Source organism: Trichosurus vulpecula, chromosome 4 (assembly GCF_011100635.1).
Source record: "Trichosurus vulpecula isolate mTriVul1 chromosome 4, mTriVul1.pri, whole genome shotgun sequence".
Taxonomy (NCBI): Eukaryota; Metazoa; Chordata; class Mammalia; order Diprotodontia; family Phalangeridae; genus Trichosurus; species Trichosurus vulpecula.
Genome location: NC_050576.1, coordinates 40,598,410 through 40,618,398, shown reverse-complemented (window position 1 = coordinate 40,618,398; position 19,989 = coordinate 40,598,410). Strand labels below are relative to the sequence as shown.

The 19,989-nt window shown below is 38.8% G+C and overlaps 1 protein-coding gene across 2 annotated transcripts in view; it reads left to right on the top strand.

Annotated features, from left to right (window-relative positions):
• PKN2 (protein kinase N2) overlaps positions 1 to 19,989 on the top strand; it is a 167,852-nt gene that overhangs the window by 82,318 nt on the left and 65,545 nt on the right. For both annotated transcript variants that reach the window (XM_036754897.1, XM_036754898.1), the window contains exons 4-6: positions 8,616 to 8,733; positions 9,294 to 9,439; positions 9,531 to 9,744. In XM_036754897.1, coding sequence (XP_036610792.1) covers positions 8,616 to 8,733; positions 9,294 to 9,439; positions 9,531 to 9,744 — 478 coding nt within the window. The remainder of the gene's footprint in view (positions 1 to 8,615; positions 8,734 to 9,293; positions 9,440 to 9,530; positions 9,745 to 19,989) is intronic.

The following is a 19,989-nucleotide window of genomic DNA, read 5'->3' as shown; positions in this document are numbered from 1 at the left end:
TACAAAGAATTTTAGAATAACAATTGCATAAAGAAAACCTCAAATTAGTGAGATCAGAGATCTATCTTTTGAGTAATATTGTTTATACTGAAGGTAATCTAGAAAATGTTTTGCCAACCAAATTAAGTTTTAGCCTCCCAAAGCATACCTAATTACCTGTTTCAGTTCTTCTATTCATCCTTCTAATTCATTGGTTCTTATTTGGTCATCTTCAAGTATGCTTACATTTCAGATATTTCCCCAAACCTGTCAGTGTGCCAGTCTTCAATGAACTATCTCTAACCCTTACTTACTCCATGTGTCATTTATCCCTCAGGTCTTCAGTTTCTTCTTCATAAGTAAAATAAAGGGTTGGACGGGACCATTCTGGACTATTCCCCTTTTAAGTCCCCTTTAAATCAAATGAAGGTCTATTCTCCTTCACCTCCTCCTTCGTTATCCTCTTTATTAAAATGCTTAATGATTTTATCTCATAAGACTTAGAAATAGGAGATACTTGATAGAGGCTTGCTGATTGAGAAGTGTATATAAAATATATTCAGACTAAATAAAAAGCAGGGGAATGGGGACGGGGAGGGGGGTAGGGATGAAGAAGGACACTGAAAACTATTCCTTGTAGGAAGTGGTGCCCAAACTGTCTTGAAGGAAATGGGATTGTCTGAAGGTGTTAGTGAGAATGAAAGCATTCCAGGCATAGGGAATAGTCTGTATAAAACTTACACATGCAGTCGCACAGGAGTGGCAGATAAGGGAATGCCACATTTGAGGAAAAGCAAGTAAATCTGTTGAGCTAAAATATATAGTGTGTGGGAATCAGTATGGACAGGTCAGTTGGAGCCTTTAAATACCAAACAAGCAGAGCATGTATTTTATTCTAGAGACAATAAGGATGCATCTGACTTCTTGTGGAGGAAAGTCTCAGATCTGTACTTTAGAAATATGAATTGTGCAGCTGTATGGAGAGTAGATTGGACAAGGAGACTGGAGGCTGGGTGGACAAATTAAGAGGCTGTTTAGTAATCATAGCAGGAGGTGGTGAGGGACTGAGTTGGAGTGATTTCTCTGTTAATGAAGAGATGAGGTGTGGGTTAGTGATATAAATAAACATCTACCACATTTGCTTTTGATGTGAGGTGTGAAAGAAAGGTTAACTCCCAAGACTGAACCAAAATGACCAGAAGGATGATATTGCCTTTCACAGAAATGAGGAAAGGGCTGGGTTCTGAGGGAGGAAAAAAGAAGGAGTTCTGCTTTAGAAATGTGGCATTAGATACCTTTGGGAATCTCTAGCAGGCTGATGTTATTGTTCAGTCATTTCAGTTGTGTCCAACTCTTCATGACCCCATTTGGGGTTTTCTTGGTGAAGATACTAGAGTGGTTTGCCATTTCCTTCTCCATCTCATTTTAAAATAAGGAACTGAGGCAAACAGAGGTTAAGTTACTTGCCCAGGGTCACCCAGCTAGCTAGTAAGGCTGGATTTAACTTGGGTCATCCTGACTCTAGGCTCAGTGCTCTATCCAGAATTGCTGTTCAGAAGATAGGTAGAATTGGGACTTTGTCTCCAGAGGTCAGCATTTTTAAAAATTGAATTCTATTTTTCCTTTGAAAATCCACCTTCTTTCCCTATGTGCTTTCCCTCCCTGCTGACTTGAAAAAGCAAGAAAAGCAAAACCCTTATTGTAAATATGTATTATCAAGCACGATAAATTTCCCCCATTAGCTGTGTCCAGAAAAATATATCATTCTGTACTCTGAGTCTTTCACCTCTATCAGGAAGTGTCAGACTTTTTCATTATGAGTTCTGGAATTTTGTTCATCAAAGTTCTTAAGTTCTTCAAAATTGCTTGGTTCTTTTTGCAATATTGTTATTCTGTAACATTGTATTGTTACAACATATGTTGTATTATATTGTTATTGCATAAATTATTCTCCTTGTATTCTGCATCAGTTCATACTGGTCTTCCTAGATTTCTCCAACAGCATCCCCTTCATCATTTCTTGCAGAACAGTAGCATTCTCTCACATTTATATACTATAACTTATTCAGCCATCCATCGATCAATGTCTGCCTCCTCTTCAGTTTCCAACTTTTTGACACCATAAAAAGAGATGCTTTAAATTTTTTTGGACATACCAGTCCTTTTCTACTTTCTTTGGTTTTTTAGAGGAATAGCCCCAGTAGTAGTGTCACTGAGTCAAAGGGTATGCAGAGTTTACTAGTTTTGGGGGCGTAGCCTTAAATTGTTTTCCAGAATTGCTGTACCAGTTCACAGCTCCACCAACAGTACTTTAATGTACCTGTTTTCCCCAGCCCCTCTTGCATTCATCATATTCCATTTTTGTCAGCTTTGCCAATCTGATAAGTATAGTACGGGTCCTTGGTTATTTTAATTTACATCTTTCATTATTAGTGACTTAGAGCATCTTTTCATATGGCTGTTGATAGCTTAAATTTCTTAACTCTGAGAACTATTTGTGACCTTTGACCATTTATCAATTGGAGAATGGTTCTCATTCTTGTACATTTGAATCAGCTCCCTATAGATCTTAAAAAAGAGACCTTAATCAGAGAGTCTTGGCTGCAGGATTTTCCCCCATTTACCTGCTTCAATAGAGATGATAATTAAGCCTGTAGATGCTTAAGATTACCAGGAAAGACTACAAATAAAAGCATAGCTCATGAATAAAGTGGGCATTAACCTAAGTTTGGTATTTAGTCATTACACATCTAATACTATTTCTAATTCAACAGGCATTCCTTGAGTTATCTAGTCTTTGAAAACTAGAGGCTGTTATTTTCAAGGTGGCATCAGCTACTTTGGGAAATAATAGAGATGCCTGGAGAATAAGCAGAGTTTCTGTGTGCTTTCTTGTGGCTTTCATTCTAACTTGCTGCGTGGTTTTCTTAGTTTTAATCCTGTAATTACTAGGGTTCTCATCCTTCCAGACTTGAATACACCATCCATTACTATTAAGTATATAGTGACAGTTTCTTTTCATTTTACCCTCTAGTTTGAAAAACTGTTGTTTCAAGTGTTTCTTCTACCTTCTGAAATCTCCAGTTTTTATGGCTTTCCTGGGTAATCCTTTTAATCATTTTCTGCAGTTTGCCGGGATAGGGTTTTTCCTTTTCAGTGGCTCACCCAATATTGTACCTTCTGAATTCAAAGCTTCTCATGATATCTTAAGACAGATCTTAAGGTGGTTATATAATGCATAATCTAGTCAAGTTTTACAAAAAGGGCTATAATTGGGGCAGAGCCAAGATGACAGCTGTAAAGCAGGGACTTCCCTGGTGCTCTCCCCCAGGACCATCCAAACACTAATAGAAAATGGCTGTGAACAAATTCTAGAACTGCAGAACTCACGGAATAGCATAGGGAAGCAGGGCCCCAGCCCAGGACAGCCTGGATGGTTGCTGAGTAGGGTCTATCACACGGAGCTGGGAGCGGAGGGGAGCAGAGCTCAGCGTGGGCTGCACCCAGACCAACCAGATCAGGAGCCGGGCAGAACAGGCCCTAGCGCCTTGAATCAGTGAGCTGTGGCATTTACCAAACTTCTCAACTCACAAACACCAAAGACAACAGAGAAGGTTAGTGGGAAAAGCTGCAGAGACAGAGTGAAAGGAGTTTGCGGTTTGGCCACCACCCCGGGAAAGCAGAGGAGGTGCAGCTACAGAACTACAGCTGCAGTTGCTTCCAGCCCACCTGGTGGGAGAAATTAAGTGGCAGATCAGAGCAGGAGTGCAGAGCCTGCTTAAGATCTGAGTCTGGTCCAGGTTGGCAGTTCTTGGGGGAGGAGGAGCACTGGTGTTGCAGAGCTTGCTGTGCAGAAATAGGTAAGAAAACAACAGCGCAGCCCCTCAAGCTTGAGACAAAGTACTCTCTACTCTACAAGCAGTTATATCCCAACTAAAAACTCAAGGGTCAAGTAGTTGACTGGGAAAATGGCCAGGCAGCGAAAACAGACTCAGATTCAGACTCAAACTTTGGAGTCTTTTTTTAGTGACAAAGAAGACCAAAACATACAGCCTGAAGAAGTCAACAAAGTCAAAGAGGCTACATCAAAAGCCTCCAAGAAAAACATGAACTAGTCTCAGGCCATGGAAGAGCTCAAAAAGGATTTGGAAAAGCAAGTTAGAGAAGTTGAGGAAAAATTGGGAAGAGAAACGAGAGTGATGGGAGAAAACCATGAAAAACAGGTCAATGACTTGCTAAAGGAGACCCAAAAAAAACACTGAAGAAAATAACACCTTAAAAAATAGACTAACTCATATGGCAAAAGACCTCCAAAAAGTCAATGAGGAGAAAAATGCCTTGAAAGGCAGAATTAGCCAAATGGAAAAAGGTCTGTTTCAACAATCCAACTAGCAGCTTCTGTGGGGGTGTAAGCCCTACAACAACAATGCTACCAGCATGCTGCAAAAGCACAGGTTCTTTTGATCTGCTTAACTAAGGTAAGCTACATTAAGGGGTTTGACAAGCTTACTTTAATTCAGCATACAAATATCATTCACTTAGTTCAGGGGAAAAAGCCAGCACCCTGAACTTCAGAATAAATACAAATTACAAACGTCAGCAGACAGACCTTGTCTGATTCAAATCCCAATACATAGTTACCAGAGTTTAACAAAGTCTCAGCATCCAGGTTACAAGCTGGTGGGCTTCTTAGCTACAGCTGCTTGGAGTCTCTGCATTAGCACACCAGCACAAGTGAGAACCCTAAACAAATTACAAACAGACAGACCCAATACAATTCATAGTTACCAACATCTAGGTTCAGCTCTGGAGCTCAGAACAAGGGCTAGCCCAGAGTCACTCACGCAACCACTGCTGTGGGAAAGAGCTCCAAAGAGTAGAAGGCCACCCCCTGGTTTTATATCTTTTTCAGGGTTAGGGGTGAGTCACACACATAACCTAGAATCCTCACAAAGAGGCGACTTAAACCCATGTGGTCTAAAAGCGTCTGCTGTCCCAGACATGTAAACTAGGCCCTCCCTGGAGTTAGCCCCACCTTGGGCCCCACCTTAGTTGCCAATCCACACGCACATAGGTTTTACACCTAATAGGGGTTTGGGCCTGGGGCTTAGCACTTAGTAAGACTCAATGAAATACACTGAATTACTCAAAGCAAACAAAAGCCAAACCTCTTCAAGGGCACTTGGTTGAACTAAGTGCTTAGGAGTCCATTTTGCTTATCAACACAAGGTCCAAAAGACCACTGAAGAAAATACTAACTTAAAAATTAGATTGGAGCAAGTGGAAGCTAGTGACTTCGTGAGAAATCAAAATATTATAAAACAGAACCAAAGGAATGAAAAAATGGAAGACAGTGTGAAATATCTCATTGGAAAAACCACTGACCTGGAAAATAGATCCAGGAGAGATAATTTAAAAATTATTGGACTACCTGAAAGCCATGATCAAAAAAGAGCCTAGATAACATCTTTCAAGAAATTATCAAGGAGAACTGCCCCAATATTCTAGAGCCAGAGGGTAAAATAGAAATTGAAAGAATCCACAGATTGCCTCCTCAAAAAGATCCCAAAAAGAAAACCCCTAGGAATATTGTCACCAAATTCCAGAGCTCCCAGATCAAGGAGAAAATACTGTAAGCAGCCAGAGAGAAACAATTTGAGTATTGTGGAAACACAATGAGGATAACACAAGATCTAGCAGCTTCTACATTAAGGGATCGAAGGGCTTGGAGTATGGTATTTCAGAGGTCAAAGGAGTTAGGATTAAAACCAAGAATCACCTACCCAGCAAAACTGAGTATCATGCTCCAAGGCAAAATATGGATTTTCAACAAAATAGAGGACTTTCAAGCTTTCTCAGTGAAAAGACCAGAGCTGAATAGAAAATTTGACTTCAAACATAAGAATCAAGAGAAGCATGAAAAGGTAAACAAGAAAGAGAAATCACAAGGGACTTACTAAAGTTGAACTGTTTTCACGAGACCTCAGTATTAGGGTAGCTGAAGGGAATATACATACATACATACATACATACATACACACACACATACATATATATATATACACAGAGAGAGAGAGAGAGGGCGGGCACAGGGTGAGTTGTATATGAAGGAATGATATCTAAAACAATAAAATCAAATTAAGGGATGAGAGGAATATATTGAGAAAGGGAGAAAGGGAGAGATGGAATAGGGTAAATTATCTGACATAAAAGTGGCAAGAAAAACAGTTCTGTTGGGAGGGAAGAGGGGGCAGGTGAGGGGGAATGAATGAATGTTGCTCTCATTGGATTTGACCTGATGAGGGAATAACATACATACTCAATTGGGTATCTTACTCCACAGGAAATGAGAAAGGAGTTAATGGGGGGGGGGGGGGGGACGATAGAAGGGAGGGCAGATGGGGGAGGAGGTAATCAAAAGCAAACACTTTTGAAAAGGGACAAGGTCAAGGGAGAAAATTGAATAAAGGGGGACAGGATAGGAAGGAGCAAAATATAGTTAGTCTTTCACAACATGAGTATTGCGGAAGGGTTTTGCATGATGATACACATGTGGCCTATGTTGAATTGCTTGCCTTCTTAGGGAGGGTGGGTGGGGAGGGAAGAGTTTTTTTAAAAGCAGTTGTTCAAAAAAAAAAAAGTTTTTGCATGCAACTAGGAAATAAGATATACAGGCAATGGGGCATAGAAATCTGTCTTGCCCTACAAGAAAGTAAGGTCAAAGGGAATGAGGGGGAGTGTGGTGACAGAAGGGTGAGCTGAATGGGGAACGGGGCAATCAGAATATATGCCATCTTGGAGTGGGAGGGAGGGTAGAAATGGGGAGAAAATTTGTAATTTAAACTCTTGTGAAAATCAATGCTGAAAACTAAAAATATTAAATAAATAAATAAATGATAATTTAGGGGGGGGGGAAGAAAAGGCTTTAATTTATTGGTCTGTTTATTTTGGGGCAGCTAGGTTGCTCAGTGGATAGAGTGCCAGGCTTGAAGTCAGGAAGACTCATCCTTCTGAGTTCAAATATGACCTCAGACACTTACTAGCTGTATGATCCTGGGCAAGTCACTTAACCATGTTTTACCTCAGTTTCCTCATCTGTAAAATGATCTGGAGAAGGAAATGGCAAACCACTCTAATATCTTTGTCAAGAAAACCCCTAAAGGAGTCATGAAGAGTCAGATATGAGTGAACAACAAATTAGTTTTGCCTTCAAAGTTTTTCTTAGCTCCCTACAATTTCAAATGCCACATCTTATGGTTATCTTCCTTAGATTTAATAATATGAAGGGAAATAACTAGAAACGTTTAGATACTCTCAGCCTTATTCTGAGTTACTCTTCAAATGTACCAGTTCATTAAAATTGGACTTCAAAACAGTATTGGAGGGGCTTTGGAAAGACAAGCATACTAATGGTTGGTGAAGTTATGAATTGGTCCCACCAAACTGGAATGTAGATTGGAATTGTGCAAAGTATTTAAAATGTTAATACCATTTAACCAAGAAATTCCTCTGCTAAGCATAAACCCCAAGGATAATGACAAAAAGAAGAGCCCCTTATACACCAAAATATTTATAACAACACTTTTTGTGGTAACAAAGACTTGTCCATCAACTGAATGTAAATGAAAACAACACCAAAACAATTAACACTGGATACTATGAATTTAGAATGAATAAGCTTGGCATCAAAGAAAGGATATCAGAGAACACCTCCCCTGATTCTTTTCAGGGATGGGGAACCATGGGTATGGAATACTTCATATAATATCATACTGTAAAAATAATTTGGTATTGTGGAACTTTTTTTCCCTCTTTTATTCTTTATTATAAGAGAGGTCCAGTGGAAAATGTAGATTACAAGAAGGATATTAATAATAATTAACTTTAAAAATTGACCTGAAGGTCATAGGAGAAAAAAACTTTTCTTAATTTCAGAGCACTTTGGCATATGTTACTATATATGTTTGCATTTGACTTTTAAATTTGTGGTCCCTCCTGATCATGGAAAAGAAAAAAATGCAGTAGATTTTATGCAAATGAAGAACAGGAGAAGTAAGCAGTAACTTTATCTTCGGGTTTTTGAGAAGGAGATATGTTGTATTGAAAAGAAGGCACTTGGGATTGGGTTCATATACTACTCCTTATTAGCTGTGTAACTCTCAACAAGTGACTCAGCTCATCTGAATCTAAAGTTCCTCATTTGTAAAAGAGAAATTAAATAACTTGTACTTCCTGTGTCACATGATTGTTATGAATGAAGTAGTTTGTAAAACTTGGTATTGTAGAGGTGATAGTTGTTATGGGCTTTTTAAAAATGAATCACTTAGTTCTCCTTAAATTTTCCTCATTATTCACTTTCAATAAAGTAGAAATTTTTCCCCCCACAATTTTGTTATTTTTCAAACTAGATTTGTAGTGTTGTACAATTAAGATGCTCATGATTTCATTTTTAACTCTCTGTTTTTGCTATTGCCATTCGAATTTATTTAGAAGAATTTAATTTCTTTTTGCCTTTTTTTTTTTTTTTTTTTGGTATTCTCAGTGCTTAGCATAGTGCCTGGCTTATAGTAAATGCTTATTGATGATGGTGATGATGCTCATTTGTTGGCTTACATTTTGAAACTCTTTTTCAATAGGATCGAAAACTCCTTGCCACGGCTCAACAGCTGCTTCAGGACAGCAAGACAAAGATAGAAGTCATAAGGATGCAGATTCTTCAGGCAGTCCAGACCAATGAACTGGCTTTTGATAATGGTGATCGAGTAGAAATGAACTATTAATCTTACTAATGTCAAAGCCTTAGCTAGGGATATCCCAATATGGACATGGGGTGATTTTTTTTTTATTTAAGTGCTATTTGGCTTTTTTAAACTTTTCATTTAAAATTGATTTGGAAATTATGTGTTTATAATATATATGTTTCATTTTTCCAAAGTAAAGATTTATCGAAGTATGATAGTGAATCATTGTTTCCTATTTTTCTTGCCAGAGGAAATTTTTCAACTAAGTCGTAAAAGCACAGGTAGAAACTATTGTGATCTAGGAATGTTACACAGCATATGGTCATACTGTAGGCTTATCCTTAGTTCTAAAAAATTTTTTGGACTTATAGTTTAAATTAAATGTACAGTTCAGCTCAAATATAAAGACCTACATTTCACCTTAGTATCTATTAAGTATAACTATTTCTTAGCACTTAAATAACTACCTTCTGACTTAATCTCATCAGAATTCATTTGCTTTTTAAAGTTCTTCTAAGCTGTCTTAGATAAGCCATGGTTCTATTAAGTTTACTCAATTTTTTTGTTTTCTAGCAAAACCTGTGATAAGTCCTCTTGAACTTCGGATGGAAGAATTACGGCATCACTTTAGGATAGAGTTTGCAGTAGCAGAAGGTGCAAAGAATGTGATGAAATTACTTGGTTCGGGAAAAGTAACAGACAGAAAAGCACTTTCAGAAGTAATTTTACAAATTAAATATTTTAGCTTAATACAGTAACTTAAAGAATGTCATTATTAAAATGAAAGCATCCTCTTCTTTTCTGTTCAAGGCCCAAGCGAGATTTAACGAATCCAGTCAAAAGTTGGATCTTTTAAAGTATTCATTAGAACAAAGATTGAATGAACTTCCAAAGAATCATCCCAAAAGCAGTATTATTATTGAGGAGCTCTCTCTTGTTGCATCACCAACACTAAGTCCACGGCAGAGTGTAATATCTACACAAAACCAATACAGTACACTATCCAAACCAGCAGCGCTAACAGGTATGTGGCGGGTTAGCCATGCTTTGAGAAGGTTGTGCTTTTTTTTTTTAAATCCATTTTCATACTATTTTAGTAATTGATATGTATTTATTTAGATTACTGAAATTCTCTGAGAGAAGCCATTTTCAAATATGCCAATTCAGAGTCTTGGAATTAACTATTGCTCCTGTCTTCATCTGAAAACGATGCAGCAGAAATAGAAGTTGTTTTTTAGGAATAATTACTTACTAGAGTACTTATTTAAAATATTATTCAGGTTACTAAAGTTCCCAAAGTAAGCTATAGAAGTCTATACTGTGCTGTTACTGCCAGGATTATTTGAGCTGCCATTGTTCCATTTTGTCATATGCCAGGTTTTCTGATTAAAAACTTGAAGAAACCAACATCCTGGTTTTTAGCTGCCTCTAATCAGAGTAAGGGCATCTAGGTTGATGCAGTGGATGACCTGAGTTCAAATTTGGCCTCAGATATTCACTCTGCGACTCTGGGCAGGTGACTTAGTTCTGTTTGCCTCAGTTTCCTCATCTGTAAAATGAGCTGGAGAAGGAAATGGCAAACCACTCCAGTACCTTTGCCAAGAAATCCCCAAATGGGGTCACAGAGAGTCAGACATGACTGAAATCAGAGTAAATGTTGGGAAGCAGATTTTACTGTACCAAGGAATGAAACTTTCTTCTGTCTCAGGAAGACATCTTGTGTTTCTCATGTGCCGTGTTTTGGATCCCCATCTGTCTCTTTCCCCATTCTGGAAGGCCTCTATCAAATTTTATGCCTATCGCAAATTTACTAAAGGAGGGTGGGGTTGTGCGTGAGTGGGTAGAATACCAGATTTGGAGGACCTGAGCTCTGTCCTGGCTCTGCCTTTTACTGTTTGTGTGACCTTGGACAAATCATTTAACTTTGGACTTCACTTTACTTCTCCCTAAATAAAGTGAGTTGTAGTTGTATTGTTTGCAAATGTTATAATCATAACTTCACTTATGCAATTAAAATGTTAAGAAAATCAGGACCAAGGAGAGGTCCTGGACTGTTCTTGAGAGGCTGATTTTCAGGATGATTGGTCTTAGTTTTTCAACCAGATCTGAATCACTCTGGCTGCTTTCACCTTTGATGTCGTCTTCCCATCTTATCCATGAGAATAGTTTGAAAGATTTTGATACCTATCATCTTGAAACCCAGACATAGTATGTCTGTGACATACTTTTCTTGATTAAGCTTAGAAGATTACTTCTTCCTTTTCTAAATGCTCACAAAACCCATCCCTTTATTATATTCTAGAGTTTTGCCTGGATTAAAGTCAGGCTCACCGATTTTTGACTTAAAAGGACTTCCCTCTTCATTTGTGAATTGGATACTGTTTGCCCATCTTTACGTCTTAGGTCCATCTCATATCCATATTTCTTCATAGTTACTGACAGTGGTTTTTTAATCATTCACATATTATGTAGTCTAACAGAATTTTCTGGGCCTCGCATCTTGAAGTTGAGGGTAACAAGATATGTTCTTGCCATTACCTAGCTTACCCTTTTTTCAGCTCCCTATTAGCCATGTTTGTTCTTCCCAGTCCAGTAATTGTACCCCTTAATAGATAAAGCCAGAGCAAAAATAAGAGTTTGGCAGTTGAGCCATCTCACAATTATCTTCTTGTCCACCCTGAACCATTGACTTTAATCTCTTTTAAATCTTCCTTTACAGTATAACTATAAAATTCACTTACTGTCTTTAGCATTTATTTCCCATCTCAATTTTCTTTGAACTTTGGTGCTCCCTGACACTTTTCTCATATAACCACAGTACTCTTATCATTCATTTTCAACTATCTGCTCTTCATCTATCTCCAGTACATGTCTTTTGTTGTTACTGGTTTTTCTCTCATTTATTTTATTTTTAAAATTACTTGTTTTCCATCCCTAAAAATCCATGCTTTCTTTCCCTCCAACCCTCCCCACTCCACCTTCATTTGAGAAGAAAAAACAAAGTCCTTGCTATAAACATGTGTGGTCAAAACAGATTTCCCCATTGGCTCCATACAAAAACATACAGTGGATAGCAGGTCTCATCATTGATCTTCTGGAATCATGGTTGGTCACTGCATTGATCAGAGTTCTAAAGTCCTTCAAAATAGTTTCTTTTTACAGTATTATTATTGTTGTTGTATAAATTGTTCTCTTGCTTCTGCTTATTTCACTCTGCGTCAGTTCAAGTATTCCCAGATTTCTCTGACACCATCTCCTTCGTTATTAATTACAGCATGATAGTATTCCATTATATTCATAGGCATGATTTATTCAGTCATTATACATCTTCAGGTTCCAGTTCTTTACCACCACAATAAAAAGCTGCTAAAATTATTTTGGCCTTTGTGGGTCCTTTTCTTCTACTAAATTTGGGGGCATGGTTTCAAACTGCTTTCCTTAATAGTTGAACCAGTTCACAGCTCCATCAACAGTGCATTGATGTACCTGTTTTCCCTAGGCCCTCCAGCATTCCTTTTCCTTTTTCTTTTTCAAGCTTTGCCATTCCAGTGGTCTTGAGATGGTCATTAGAGTTGTTTTATTTTAAATTCCTTTCATTACCAATGATTTAGAGAATCTTTCCATATGAGTACTGATAATTGGGTTTCTTAGGAGAACTATCTCTTTGCGGCTTTTGACCTTTTATCAGTTGGAGGATGGTTCTTACTCTTATCAATTTCAATCACCTCCCTATATATCTTAGAAATGAGACCTTAAGCTAGGTGGTACAGTAAGTAGATCACCAACCCTAGAGTCAGGAGAACCTGAGTTTAAATCCAGCCTCAGACAGTTGACACACTTACTGGGCAAGTCACTTAACCCCAATTGCCCTGCCTTCCCCCCTCCAGAAAAAAAATGAAACCTTAATCAGAGAGACTTGCTGCAAAGATTTTTCTCCCACTTTAGTGGTTTTTTGTGCAGTCAAAATCGTTTTACCTCCTGTCTTCCTCACTGTATCTGGTGTAGTCACGAACTCTTTCCCTTTCCATAGATCTCACAGGCAATTTCTTCCTTGCTCCTTTAATTTATGATGTTACTATTAATGTTAAGTCTTGTACTCATTCGGAACGTATCTTAGTAGGTGGTATGAAGGTAGTGTTTTCTAAGTTTTAATTGGTCAGTGAGTCTTTATTGTTTTGCCCCTTTTCTTCCATATCTTATTTTTGGTTTCTATCTTCAGGATATTATTCTCAAGAGCATCCACCTTCTGTAAAATATTAGGCCACGCCATCCTACCAATCTTTTCTCAGGAGTCTTTGAAGTACTTGCAGCAAATCAGTCTGTGTCCAGCTTTCTACCTAATTCAGTCTTTAGCTGTATGAGATACGTATATAGAATCTAGAATAATGTGTTCTTCCCCTATTGAACCATTCCTTCACCACCATTTGTCTGTCCTTTCTTCTTTTGAAGTGTGCATAATCTGTTCCCTATTATTATTTCTATTATCTACCAATCCCCATCTCATTCTCTTTACTTTTTCAGTGACTTTAGTACCTAGTTCATGGTCTTCCTCTCTGCTTCATACCTTCCTCTTGTTCTTGGATGTTCCTATATTCATTTCACAATACATCTGACTACATAGTTCTTCAACCTTTTCCAGCCCTTAGATGCTTTCTTCTCCACCAAACTTCAAACATATGTTGGCATGCTTAGGCCTCACTGCCTCTTAAATTTACGTTATCTCTAAAATAGTGAAATTTGATATTCTGTAATCTAGCCTATTTCCTTTCTCCTCTTTTATATTAGACTTAACTTTTTTCTTCTCATTGGGACCTTCTCACTCTTGATCTGTTCCTTTCATTCCACTCTATATTGCCTTTACTTTTTCATACCTACTTTGGACCCAGTGGTTTGATGCTTTAATACTTAGCTATGCCACCAGGAATCCTTTGTTTCCCTTTACTTTTTGTCATTTTCATCCTGGACATCTTAATTCCTGCATAACTCTTAATATTTAGTTCATTCCTGCTCCAAGACTACTGATTATTGGTAGAGAAAAGTCATAAACACTAAATTTATTTCTTTCTTTAAAATTGATGTTAAGAGGTGACTAGACCCCCATTGCTACTCAGTAATCTATCCTGATTGATTCCTCATTTTCCACAGTGAGTATTACAAGCTTTTTCTTCTTACCTCTCATCACCAGCTGTACCCCACACTTAGAGCAGATGACCTAGCTGTCTAGTGGACTCTAGACATTTAAGTCATACAAAGAGAATTCCCTTAACTGCTCTTGTTCATTCCTTATAACTTAGCAGCAACATTGCCCTTTCCCCCTTCCTTCACTCTGGTCTCAAAAAAATTAGTAATTCTTCTCTTTACATTATCACTTCTATTTTCTCCCACCTCCAGGACCTTCGTTGCATAGTTCGTCTTTCCTACATTTTTAATCTCACTCCACTGCCTCCTTCCTAGTCCAAAAAACTAGATAGACCATCAACCTACCAGCCTGTCCCTCTTCTCTACTATTAAACTTGAAAAGTTGCATTACTTTGAACCACTTTTTTCAGTAGCCTCTTTCTCTCTCTTCCCATCCCTTTGTAATCCATCTTCTTGTAGTCTTCTAGTGAAATTGCGTCTCTGGGAGCTTTTTTTTTTTTAAACTTTTTTTTGGAGGGGAGAGGGCAGGGCAATTGGGGTTAAGTGACTTGCCCCAAGGCCACACAGCTAGTGTGTCAAGTGTCTGCCGTCACAATTGAACTCAGGTCTTCCTGACTCCAGGGTCAGTGCTCTACTTTCTGCACCACCTAGCTATCCCACTGGGAGCTTATTTGTAACCTGAATCATCAGATCCATCTTTTCCCCTCAATCCTCTTTGATTTCCGTCAAGTTTTTAATAGTATTGACCGTCTTTTACTGATTATCCCTCTTCTCTTACCTTAATACCGTAATCTCTCAGTTCTCTTACTTCTCTAACCTAACTGTTCTTTGTCTGGTTTCTCATCCTCCTCTAAACTTCTTTTTGTGGTTCTTTCCCAGAGTCTGCCCTTACCTTTCTTTTCTTTACCTGCCTTCTCCATCTGTAATCCTGTCCACTCCTGTACACCTCACCCCTGCATAGTTGTTGCTCAAATCTCTATTTCCAGTCTTGGCCTCTCTTCTGAGCTTCAGATTTGTGTCTCCAGCTGCCTATTGGACATCACCTAAATGTTTCACTGTCACTTCAAACTCAACATGTTTGAAACCAAGTTCATTATTTTCCATCGTAAACTTACTTGTTCCTCTTCCTGACTTCATTATTGATGTCTGTGACACCCCCATTCATCTGATCTCCCGTGTTCATTAGGGTCTTTTTCTTATCCCTTTTCCTTCACAGGTCTTGCGGATTCTGTCTCTACAACATCTTTCATATCATTGCCTCATCTCTGTTTACATTGCTACTACTCTGGTATGGGTTCCCATTGCCTAACTGAATTGTTATAGTAGCTCCCACCTCTGTGTACACTCCCTCTTACTTTCAGTCTGTCCTTCATAATGCTGTCAGATGAATTTTTCTGCTGTAGGCCTATTCATGTCACTCTTTTGATAAAGCATATTCATTGGTTCTCTATAGCTTCTGATGTGAAGTTCAGGTTTTTTTACTAGACATTGAAAGCCCTCTACATATGACATGACCCTACTCATCTAACTTTATTACCTTCCATATACTCTATATTCGATGCTAAGTGGACATTATGTATTGGCCTCTGACACTGCCCTGCCTTTGTTTGAACTCTTCCTTGCCCATTATCAGCTGTTAAATGCCTACCTATTTCAAATGTTGTTCTTCCAAATTACCTTTCCTGATTTTCCCTCCCTTCCTCTAAATCAATAAATCTTTCTTAATTAGACCTGACAACTTGTTGCATAGGACTCTCCAGTGATTATAATATAGTAGTGTTTTAGTTATCTTTGTATCTTATCCCCCTGATCTAGACCATCGTTTCCTGGAATTCAGTAGCTAACTGTCTTGGCCAAATTTTTTGTCTTTTCTGGTGCTTAATGAAATATTCTGCACACAGGAAATGCTTAATAATTGTATTTGTAAGGGATATAGTCCCACAGTACTCAAACTATACTTTAAATACTGTTGAGTTAAATTTAATAAATATTTTGAGGCACTCATACATAATGCACTATTATATACTAAAGATACAAAAATGAAGTGAGACACAGATCCTCCCGTCAGAGAGCTTATAATCTTAACAGGGGAGGGGGATAAGACATGTAACATATTAATAAATAAAGATAGAATGTGATCCATGTAAGAAGGAGCTTCAAAGTACTATGAGAAATTTGTGGAGATAGCTTTCCTACAGTGTTGAAAGTAGAGAAGGTGGCGATAGCTGTGGGACATGAGCAAAGGCTTCATGTGCTTCACCAGACACTGACAAAGTGGAGCGCCTGTACTATGTGGTGACCAGATGGGGAGGCATCTTGGAACCGTGATTGTGGGGAAGAGTTGAATGAACTGTGGTATTTGGCCTAGAAGAGGGAAGACACAGGGAGAGGAAGGGGAGCGAGAGGAGAGCAGTCAGTACTGTGGAATAACAGATCTCGGATGCTCTTGAAAAGCGGGCAGTTGGTTCTGCTGCTAGTCATTTGACTTTGGGCAAGTCCCATCCTCTGGCCCTCACTTTGCTCTTGTGTAAAACAGTGGTGTCAGGATAAAGCTCAGTCTCCATCTGGCCCTGAGATTCTTTGAATCTGTTCTAAAAAGTAAGTTTTGTCTCTCTGTGAAGGGGAGGGAATAAGCGTTTATATAAGGCTTACTGTGTGCCAGGCTGAGTGCTGAGTGGGGCCACCCCCAATTTTTTTTTTAAACAAACATTAACTCATCTGATCCTCACAACAACCCTGGAAGGTAGGTGCTATTATGTCCGTTTTAGAGTTGAAGAAACTGAGACAAACACGGTAAATGACTTGCCATGGGTGACACAGCTAGGTGTCTGAGGCTAGATTTGAATTCAGGGCTTCTGACTCCAGGAGTAGTACCCTTTCCACTGCAACACCAGCTGCCTGCCCCTAGAAAAGAATTTATTATTCATGAATAGAGTGAACTCTTGTTAGAAAGTCTTTCTTTTTATGTCAGTCTGAATTCTGCCTCCCTATGACTTCCACCCTCTAGTAAAAACTTCCATCCATTAGTATCTTCACATTTTCAAACAGAGACTAAATAATTACCTTGCAAGGTATTTTAGGAGGGTAGAGTACGGGATGGAAAATTGGACTCTGTGACCTTATAATTCTATACCTTTCCAAAAAATATTTATTAAGTGCTTGTTACATATACAGCCCTATTCACTGTGGTTCATCCTTCTCCCTCACTTCCCACATCCACTTAGTTTCTACGTCTTGTCAGTGCTATCTCTCTACTTTACATTTATCAGTATATCTTGTTTGAACACTTGCTTCCATCCTAGTCTAGACTCCTATTACTGATCACCTAGACTGTTATAATAGCCTCTTGATATTCTCTCTTCTTTTCCAGTGCATCTTTTCTATCACTTCTGTAATAGTGCTTTAACATTTGCAGAGCACTTTTATAAATAATAACTCATGTTATCCCCACACTAATCCTTGGAGGTAGGTGGTATTATCCCCATTTGACAGATAAGGAAACTGAGATAAATAGAAGTCATGTGACTTGACCATTTGAATTTGAATCCAACCATTGAAGATGGATTTGAATTCAGATCTTCCTGACTCCAGGACCGGCATTCTGTCCACTGTGCCACCTCCCTTTGATAAAATTTGAGGCCAGAGAGAACAAAGATCATGTCTTGTATAAACTTCATGTAGCCCGTAGACACAAATGTATAAATACATTAAGCATGTGTATATTCCTTCATAAACATGTGAATGGTTAATGTGAAAGTGATAAACAGTCTCTGCCCTCAAGGAGCTTATAGTGCAGTAGGACAAGACATATAAATAACTGTAAAAAAAAATTTTTAATGTGATAATTACATAAGAGTCATCCAACAGAAAGCATTGAGAAATTCAAGCGGGATCATTTTTCTCTGAGGGTATCAAAGATGGCATTATGGGGGAAGTGGCTCATGAATTGAGTATGCAGACGGGGAAAAAGCTTTGGCTCTCAAATTAGTCCAGTCCCTCCTGGTTACTTCCTCTGTGACCTTGGGCAAGTCTGCTGACTTCCTTCACCTGTTTATTCATCTGTAAAATAAGGGATTGGGGCAAGAAGGCTTCTGAGGCCCTTCCAGCTCTAGATCCATGATCTTGTGAGTCCATTCCAGGAATGGAGGTAGGAGAAGACAGAACAGAGTCTACAAATAGCTGCTGTGTCAGTTTGATTGGGAAGCAGCTTACATGGAGAAGTGAGTGTTGTGAAGAGACCCAGGGAAGGATGGGGAGACTGACATGTGCAAGGAGGCTACGGTCATTCTGCTTGGCTGTACAAAGCCAAACCAGGCAGATTTGGGCTTGTTCAAAATAGAAACTGCCCACAATTAAGAGCTGTCAGAGCAGGTGAATCTGTCTCCAGTGGGTGACCCTCGTTGTTGGACAATACAACAAGCAGTCTGCTTAGAAGCTGAAAACGTTGTTATTCAACCATACCAAGATATTAAAAAAAAAAAAAGATGTAATACCCACCAGACCCAATATAGGATAAACAGCACAAGCATTTCCTCATACTAGTAGTTTTTCTCGCTGCTACTTATGAACGCCAACTTTTATTCTTAAGGTTTCATTTTCTAAAAAAATTAATATTATAGGTTGTGAACATTAGATGTAAAGTAGGGATACTCTTCCATTGGAATACTCAACTTCATAAAAGGAGTTTCAGAAGCTCTGGAATGTTTAATGAAGACCTTAAAGCCCCTGAAATTGTTTTTCTAAATAAAAGCAGGTGTTGAACATTATCATGTTCTGATACATCGAAATTACTAAAATATTTAATAAGCTACCAGACTTGAAGTAGTTACCAGATGGTTTTTGTTTCCCTAGGATGACTTCTGCATAATCAACTGAGCGTTTACAGTGGAAATGATTTGATTTTGCCAGTCTCATCTCTCCTCCCCCAAAAACACACACAAGATGTTCAGTTTCTTTTAAATTAAACCACCTTTATATTTTCAGTAACAATGCATCAGAATTTTGCTTAGGGCTTGTCATTTCCTTATGATCCTTTTCCTGTATCAGTAAAGTGAGAGGATTGGACTGAATGCCTTCTTAAGTCCCTTACAGCTCTAAGTCCAGGATCCGTCAACCAAAATGAAGCATGAAGCTTAAGCAATTCTGTGGGTAATTAGGCTCTCATAAACCACTCTTTGCATTTCCTAGATAATTCCATGAAACATACTTCCCCAAATCTTCCACCACCCCACAAATCCAGCTCTCTGTCCGTTGCACCACCTAGCTGTCTCCATCGTCTCTACAGCTCATTATTTCCAGATCTGTATCTAGCCTTTTGTCTGTCTCCTAAATTCTAGTCCCTATCATCAACTGCCTATTAAACATTCAGTAGGTATTCCTCAAGTGCCTCAGACCCACACATGTAAAACTCATCTTTTGCCCCATTGCTCTTCTCAGTTGCCTTATCTCTCTCAAGGAGAGATCTCTCTCCTTGCAACCTCCGATCTCATCAGTGGACAGATGTTGTGGATTGTCTCTCCACAGCATCTCTCAGATATATTTCCTTCTCCCCAGCATATAGCCACACTCTTTGTTTAGGCCTCGTCACCTCTTGCCTAGGTTACTGTAATAGCCTCCCAGTTGGTCTCCTGGCCTCAGGTATCTTCCACACAAATGCCCAAATGATTGGCCATGTTACTCTCCTGCTCAGTAAACCCCGGTGACTTCCCCTTAGTTCTAGGATCAAATAGGAACTCTTCTGTTTGCCATTTGAAGCCTTTAGCAAATTAGACCCAACCTATTTCTCCCCTCATCTTCTACATTCCATAACCTCTCGTTTGTTTTTCAGGCTTTCCTCACGCAGTCTCCTGTCTCCATTACTTCTCACAGGCTGGTCCTCATGCCTGGAATGATGCACTTCTTCCTCATTTCTGCCTCTTAGAATCCTTAGTTTCTGCATTAGGCCCTTCAGCATTTCCCCTCAACTCATGGTACCTTCCTAAAAATACTGCTTTGTATTTATGTTGTCTGTACTACGTGACCTCTCCTCCAAGTCATGTAAGCTTCTTGAGAGAAGGGAGTTGTTCATTTTTTGTCTTTCTGTGCCTAGTGCCTGGCAGCAAGTAGACTCTTAATAAATGCCTTTGATAGA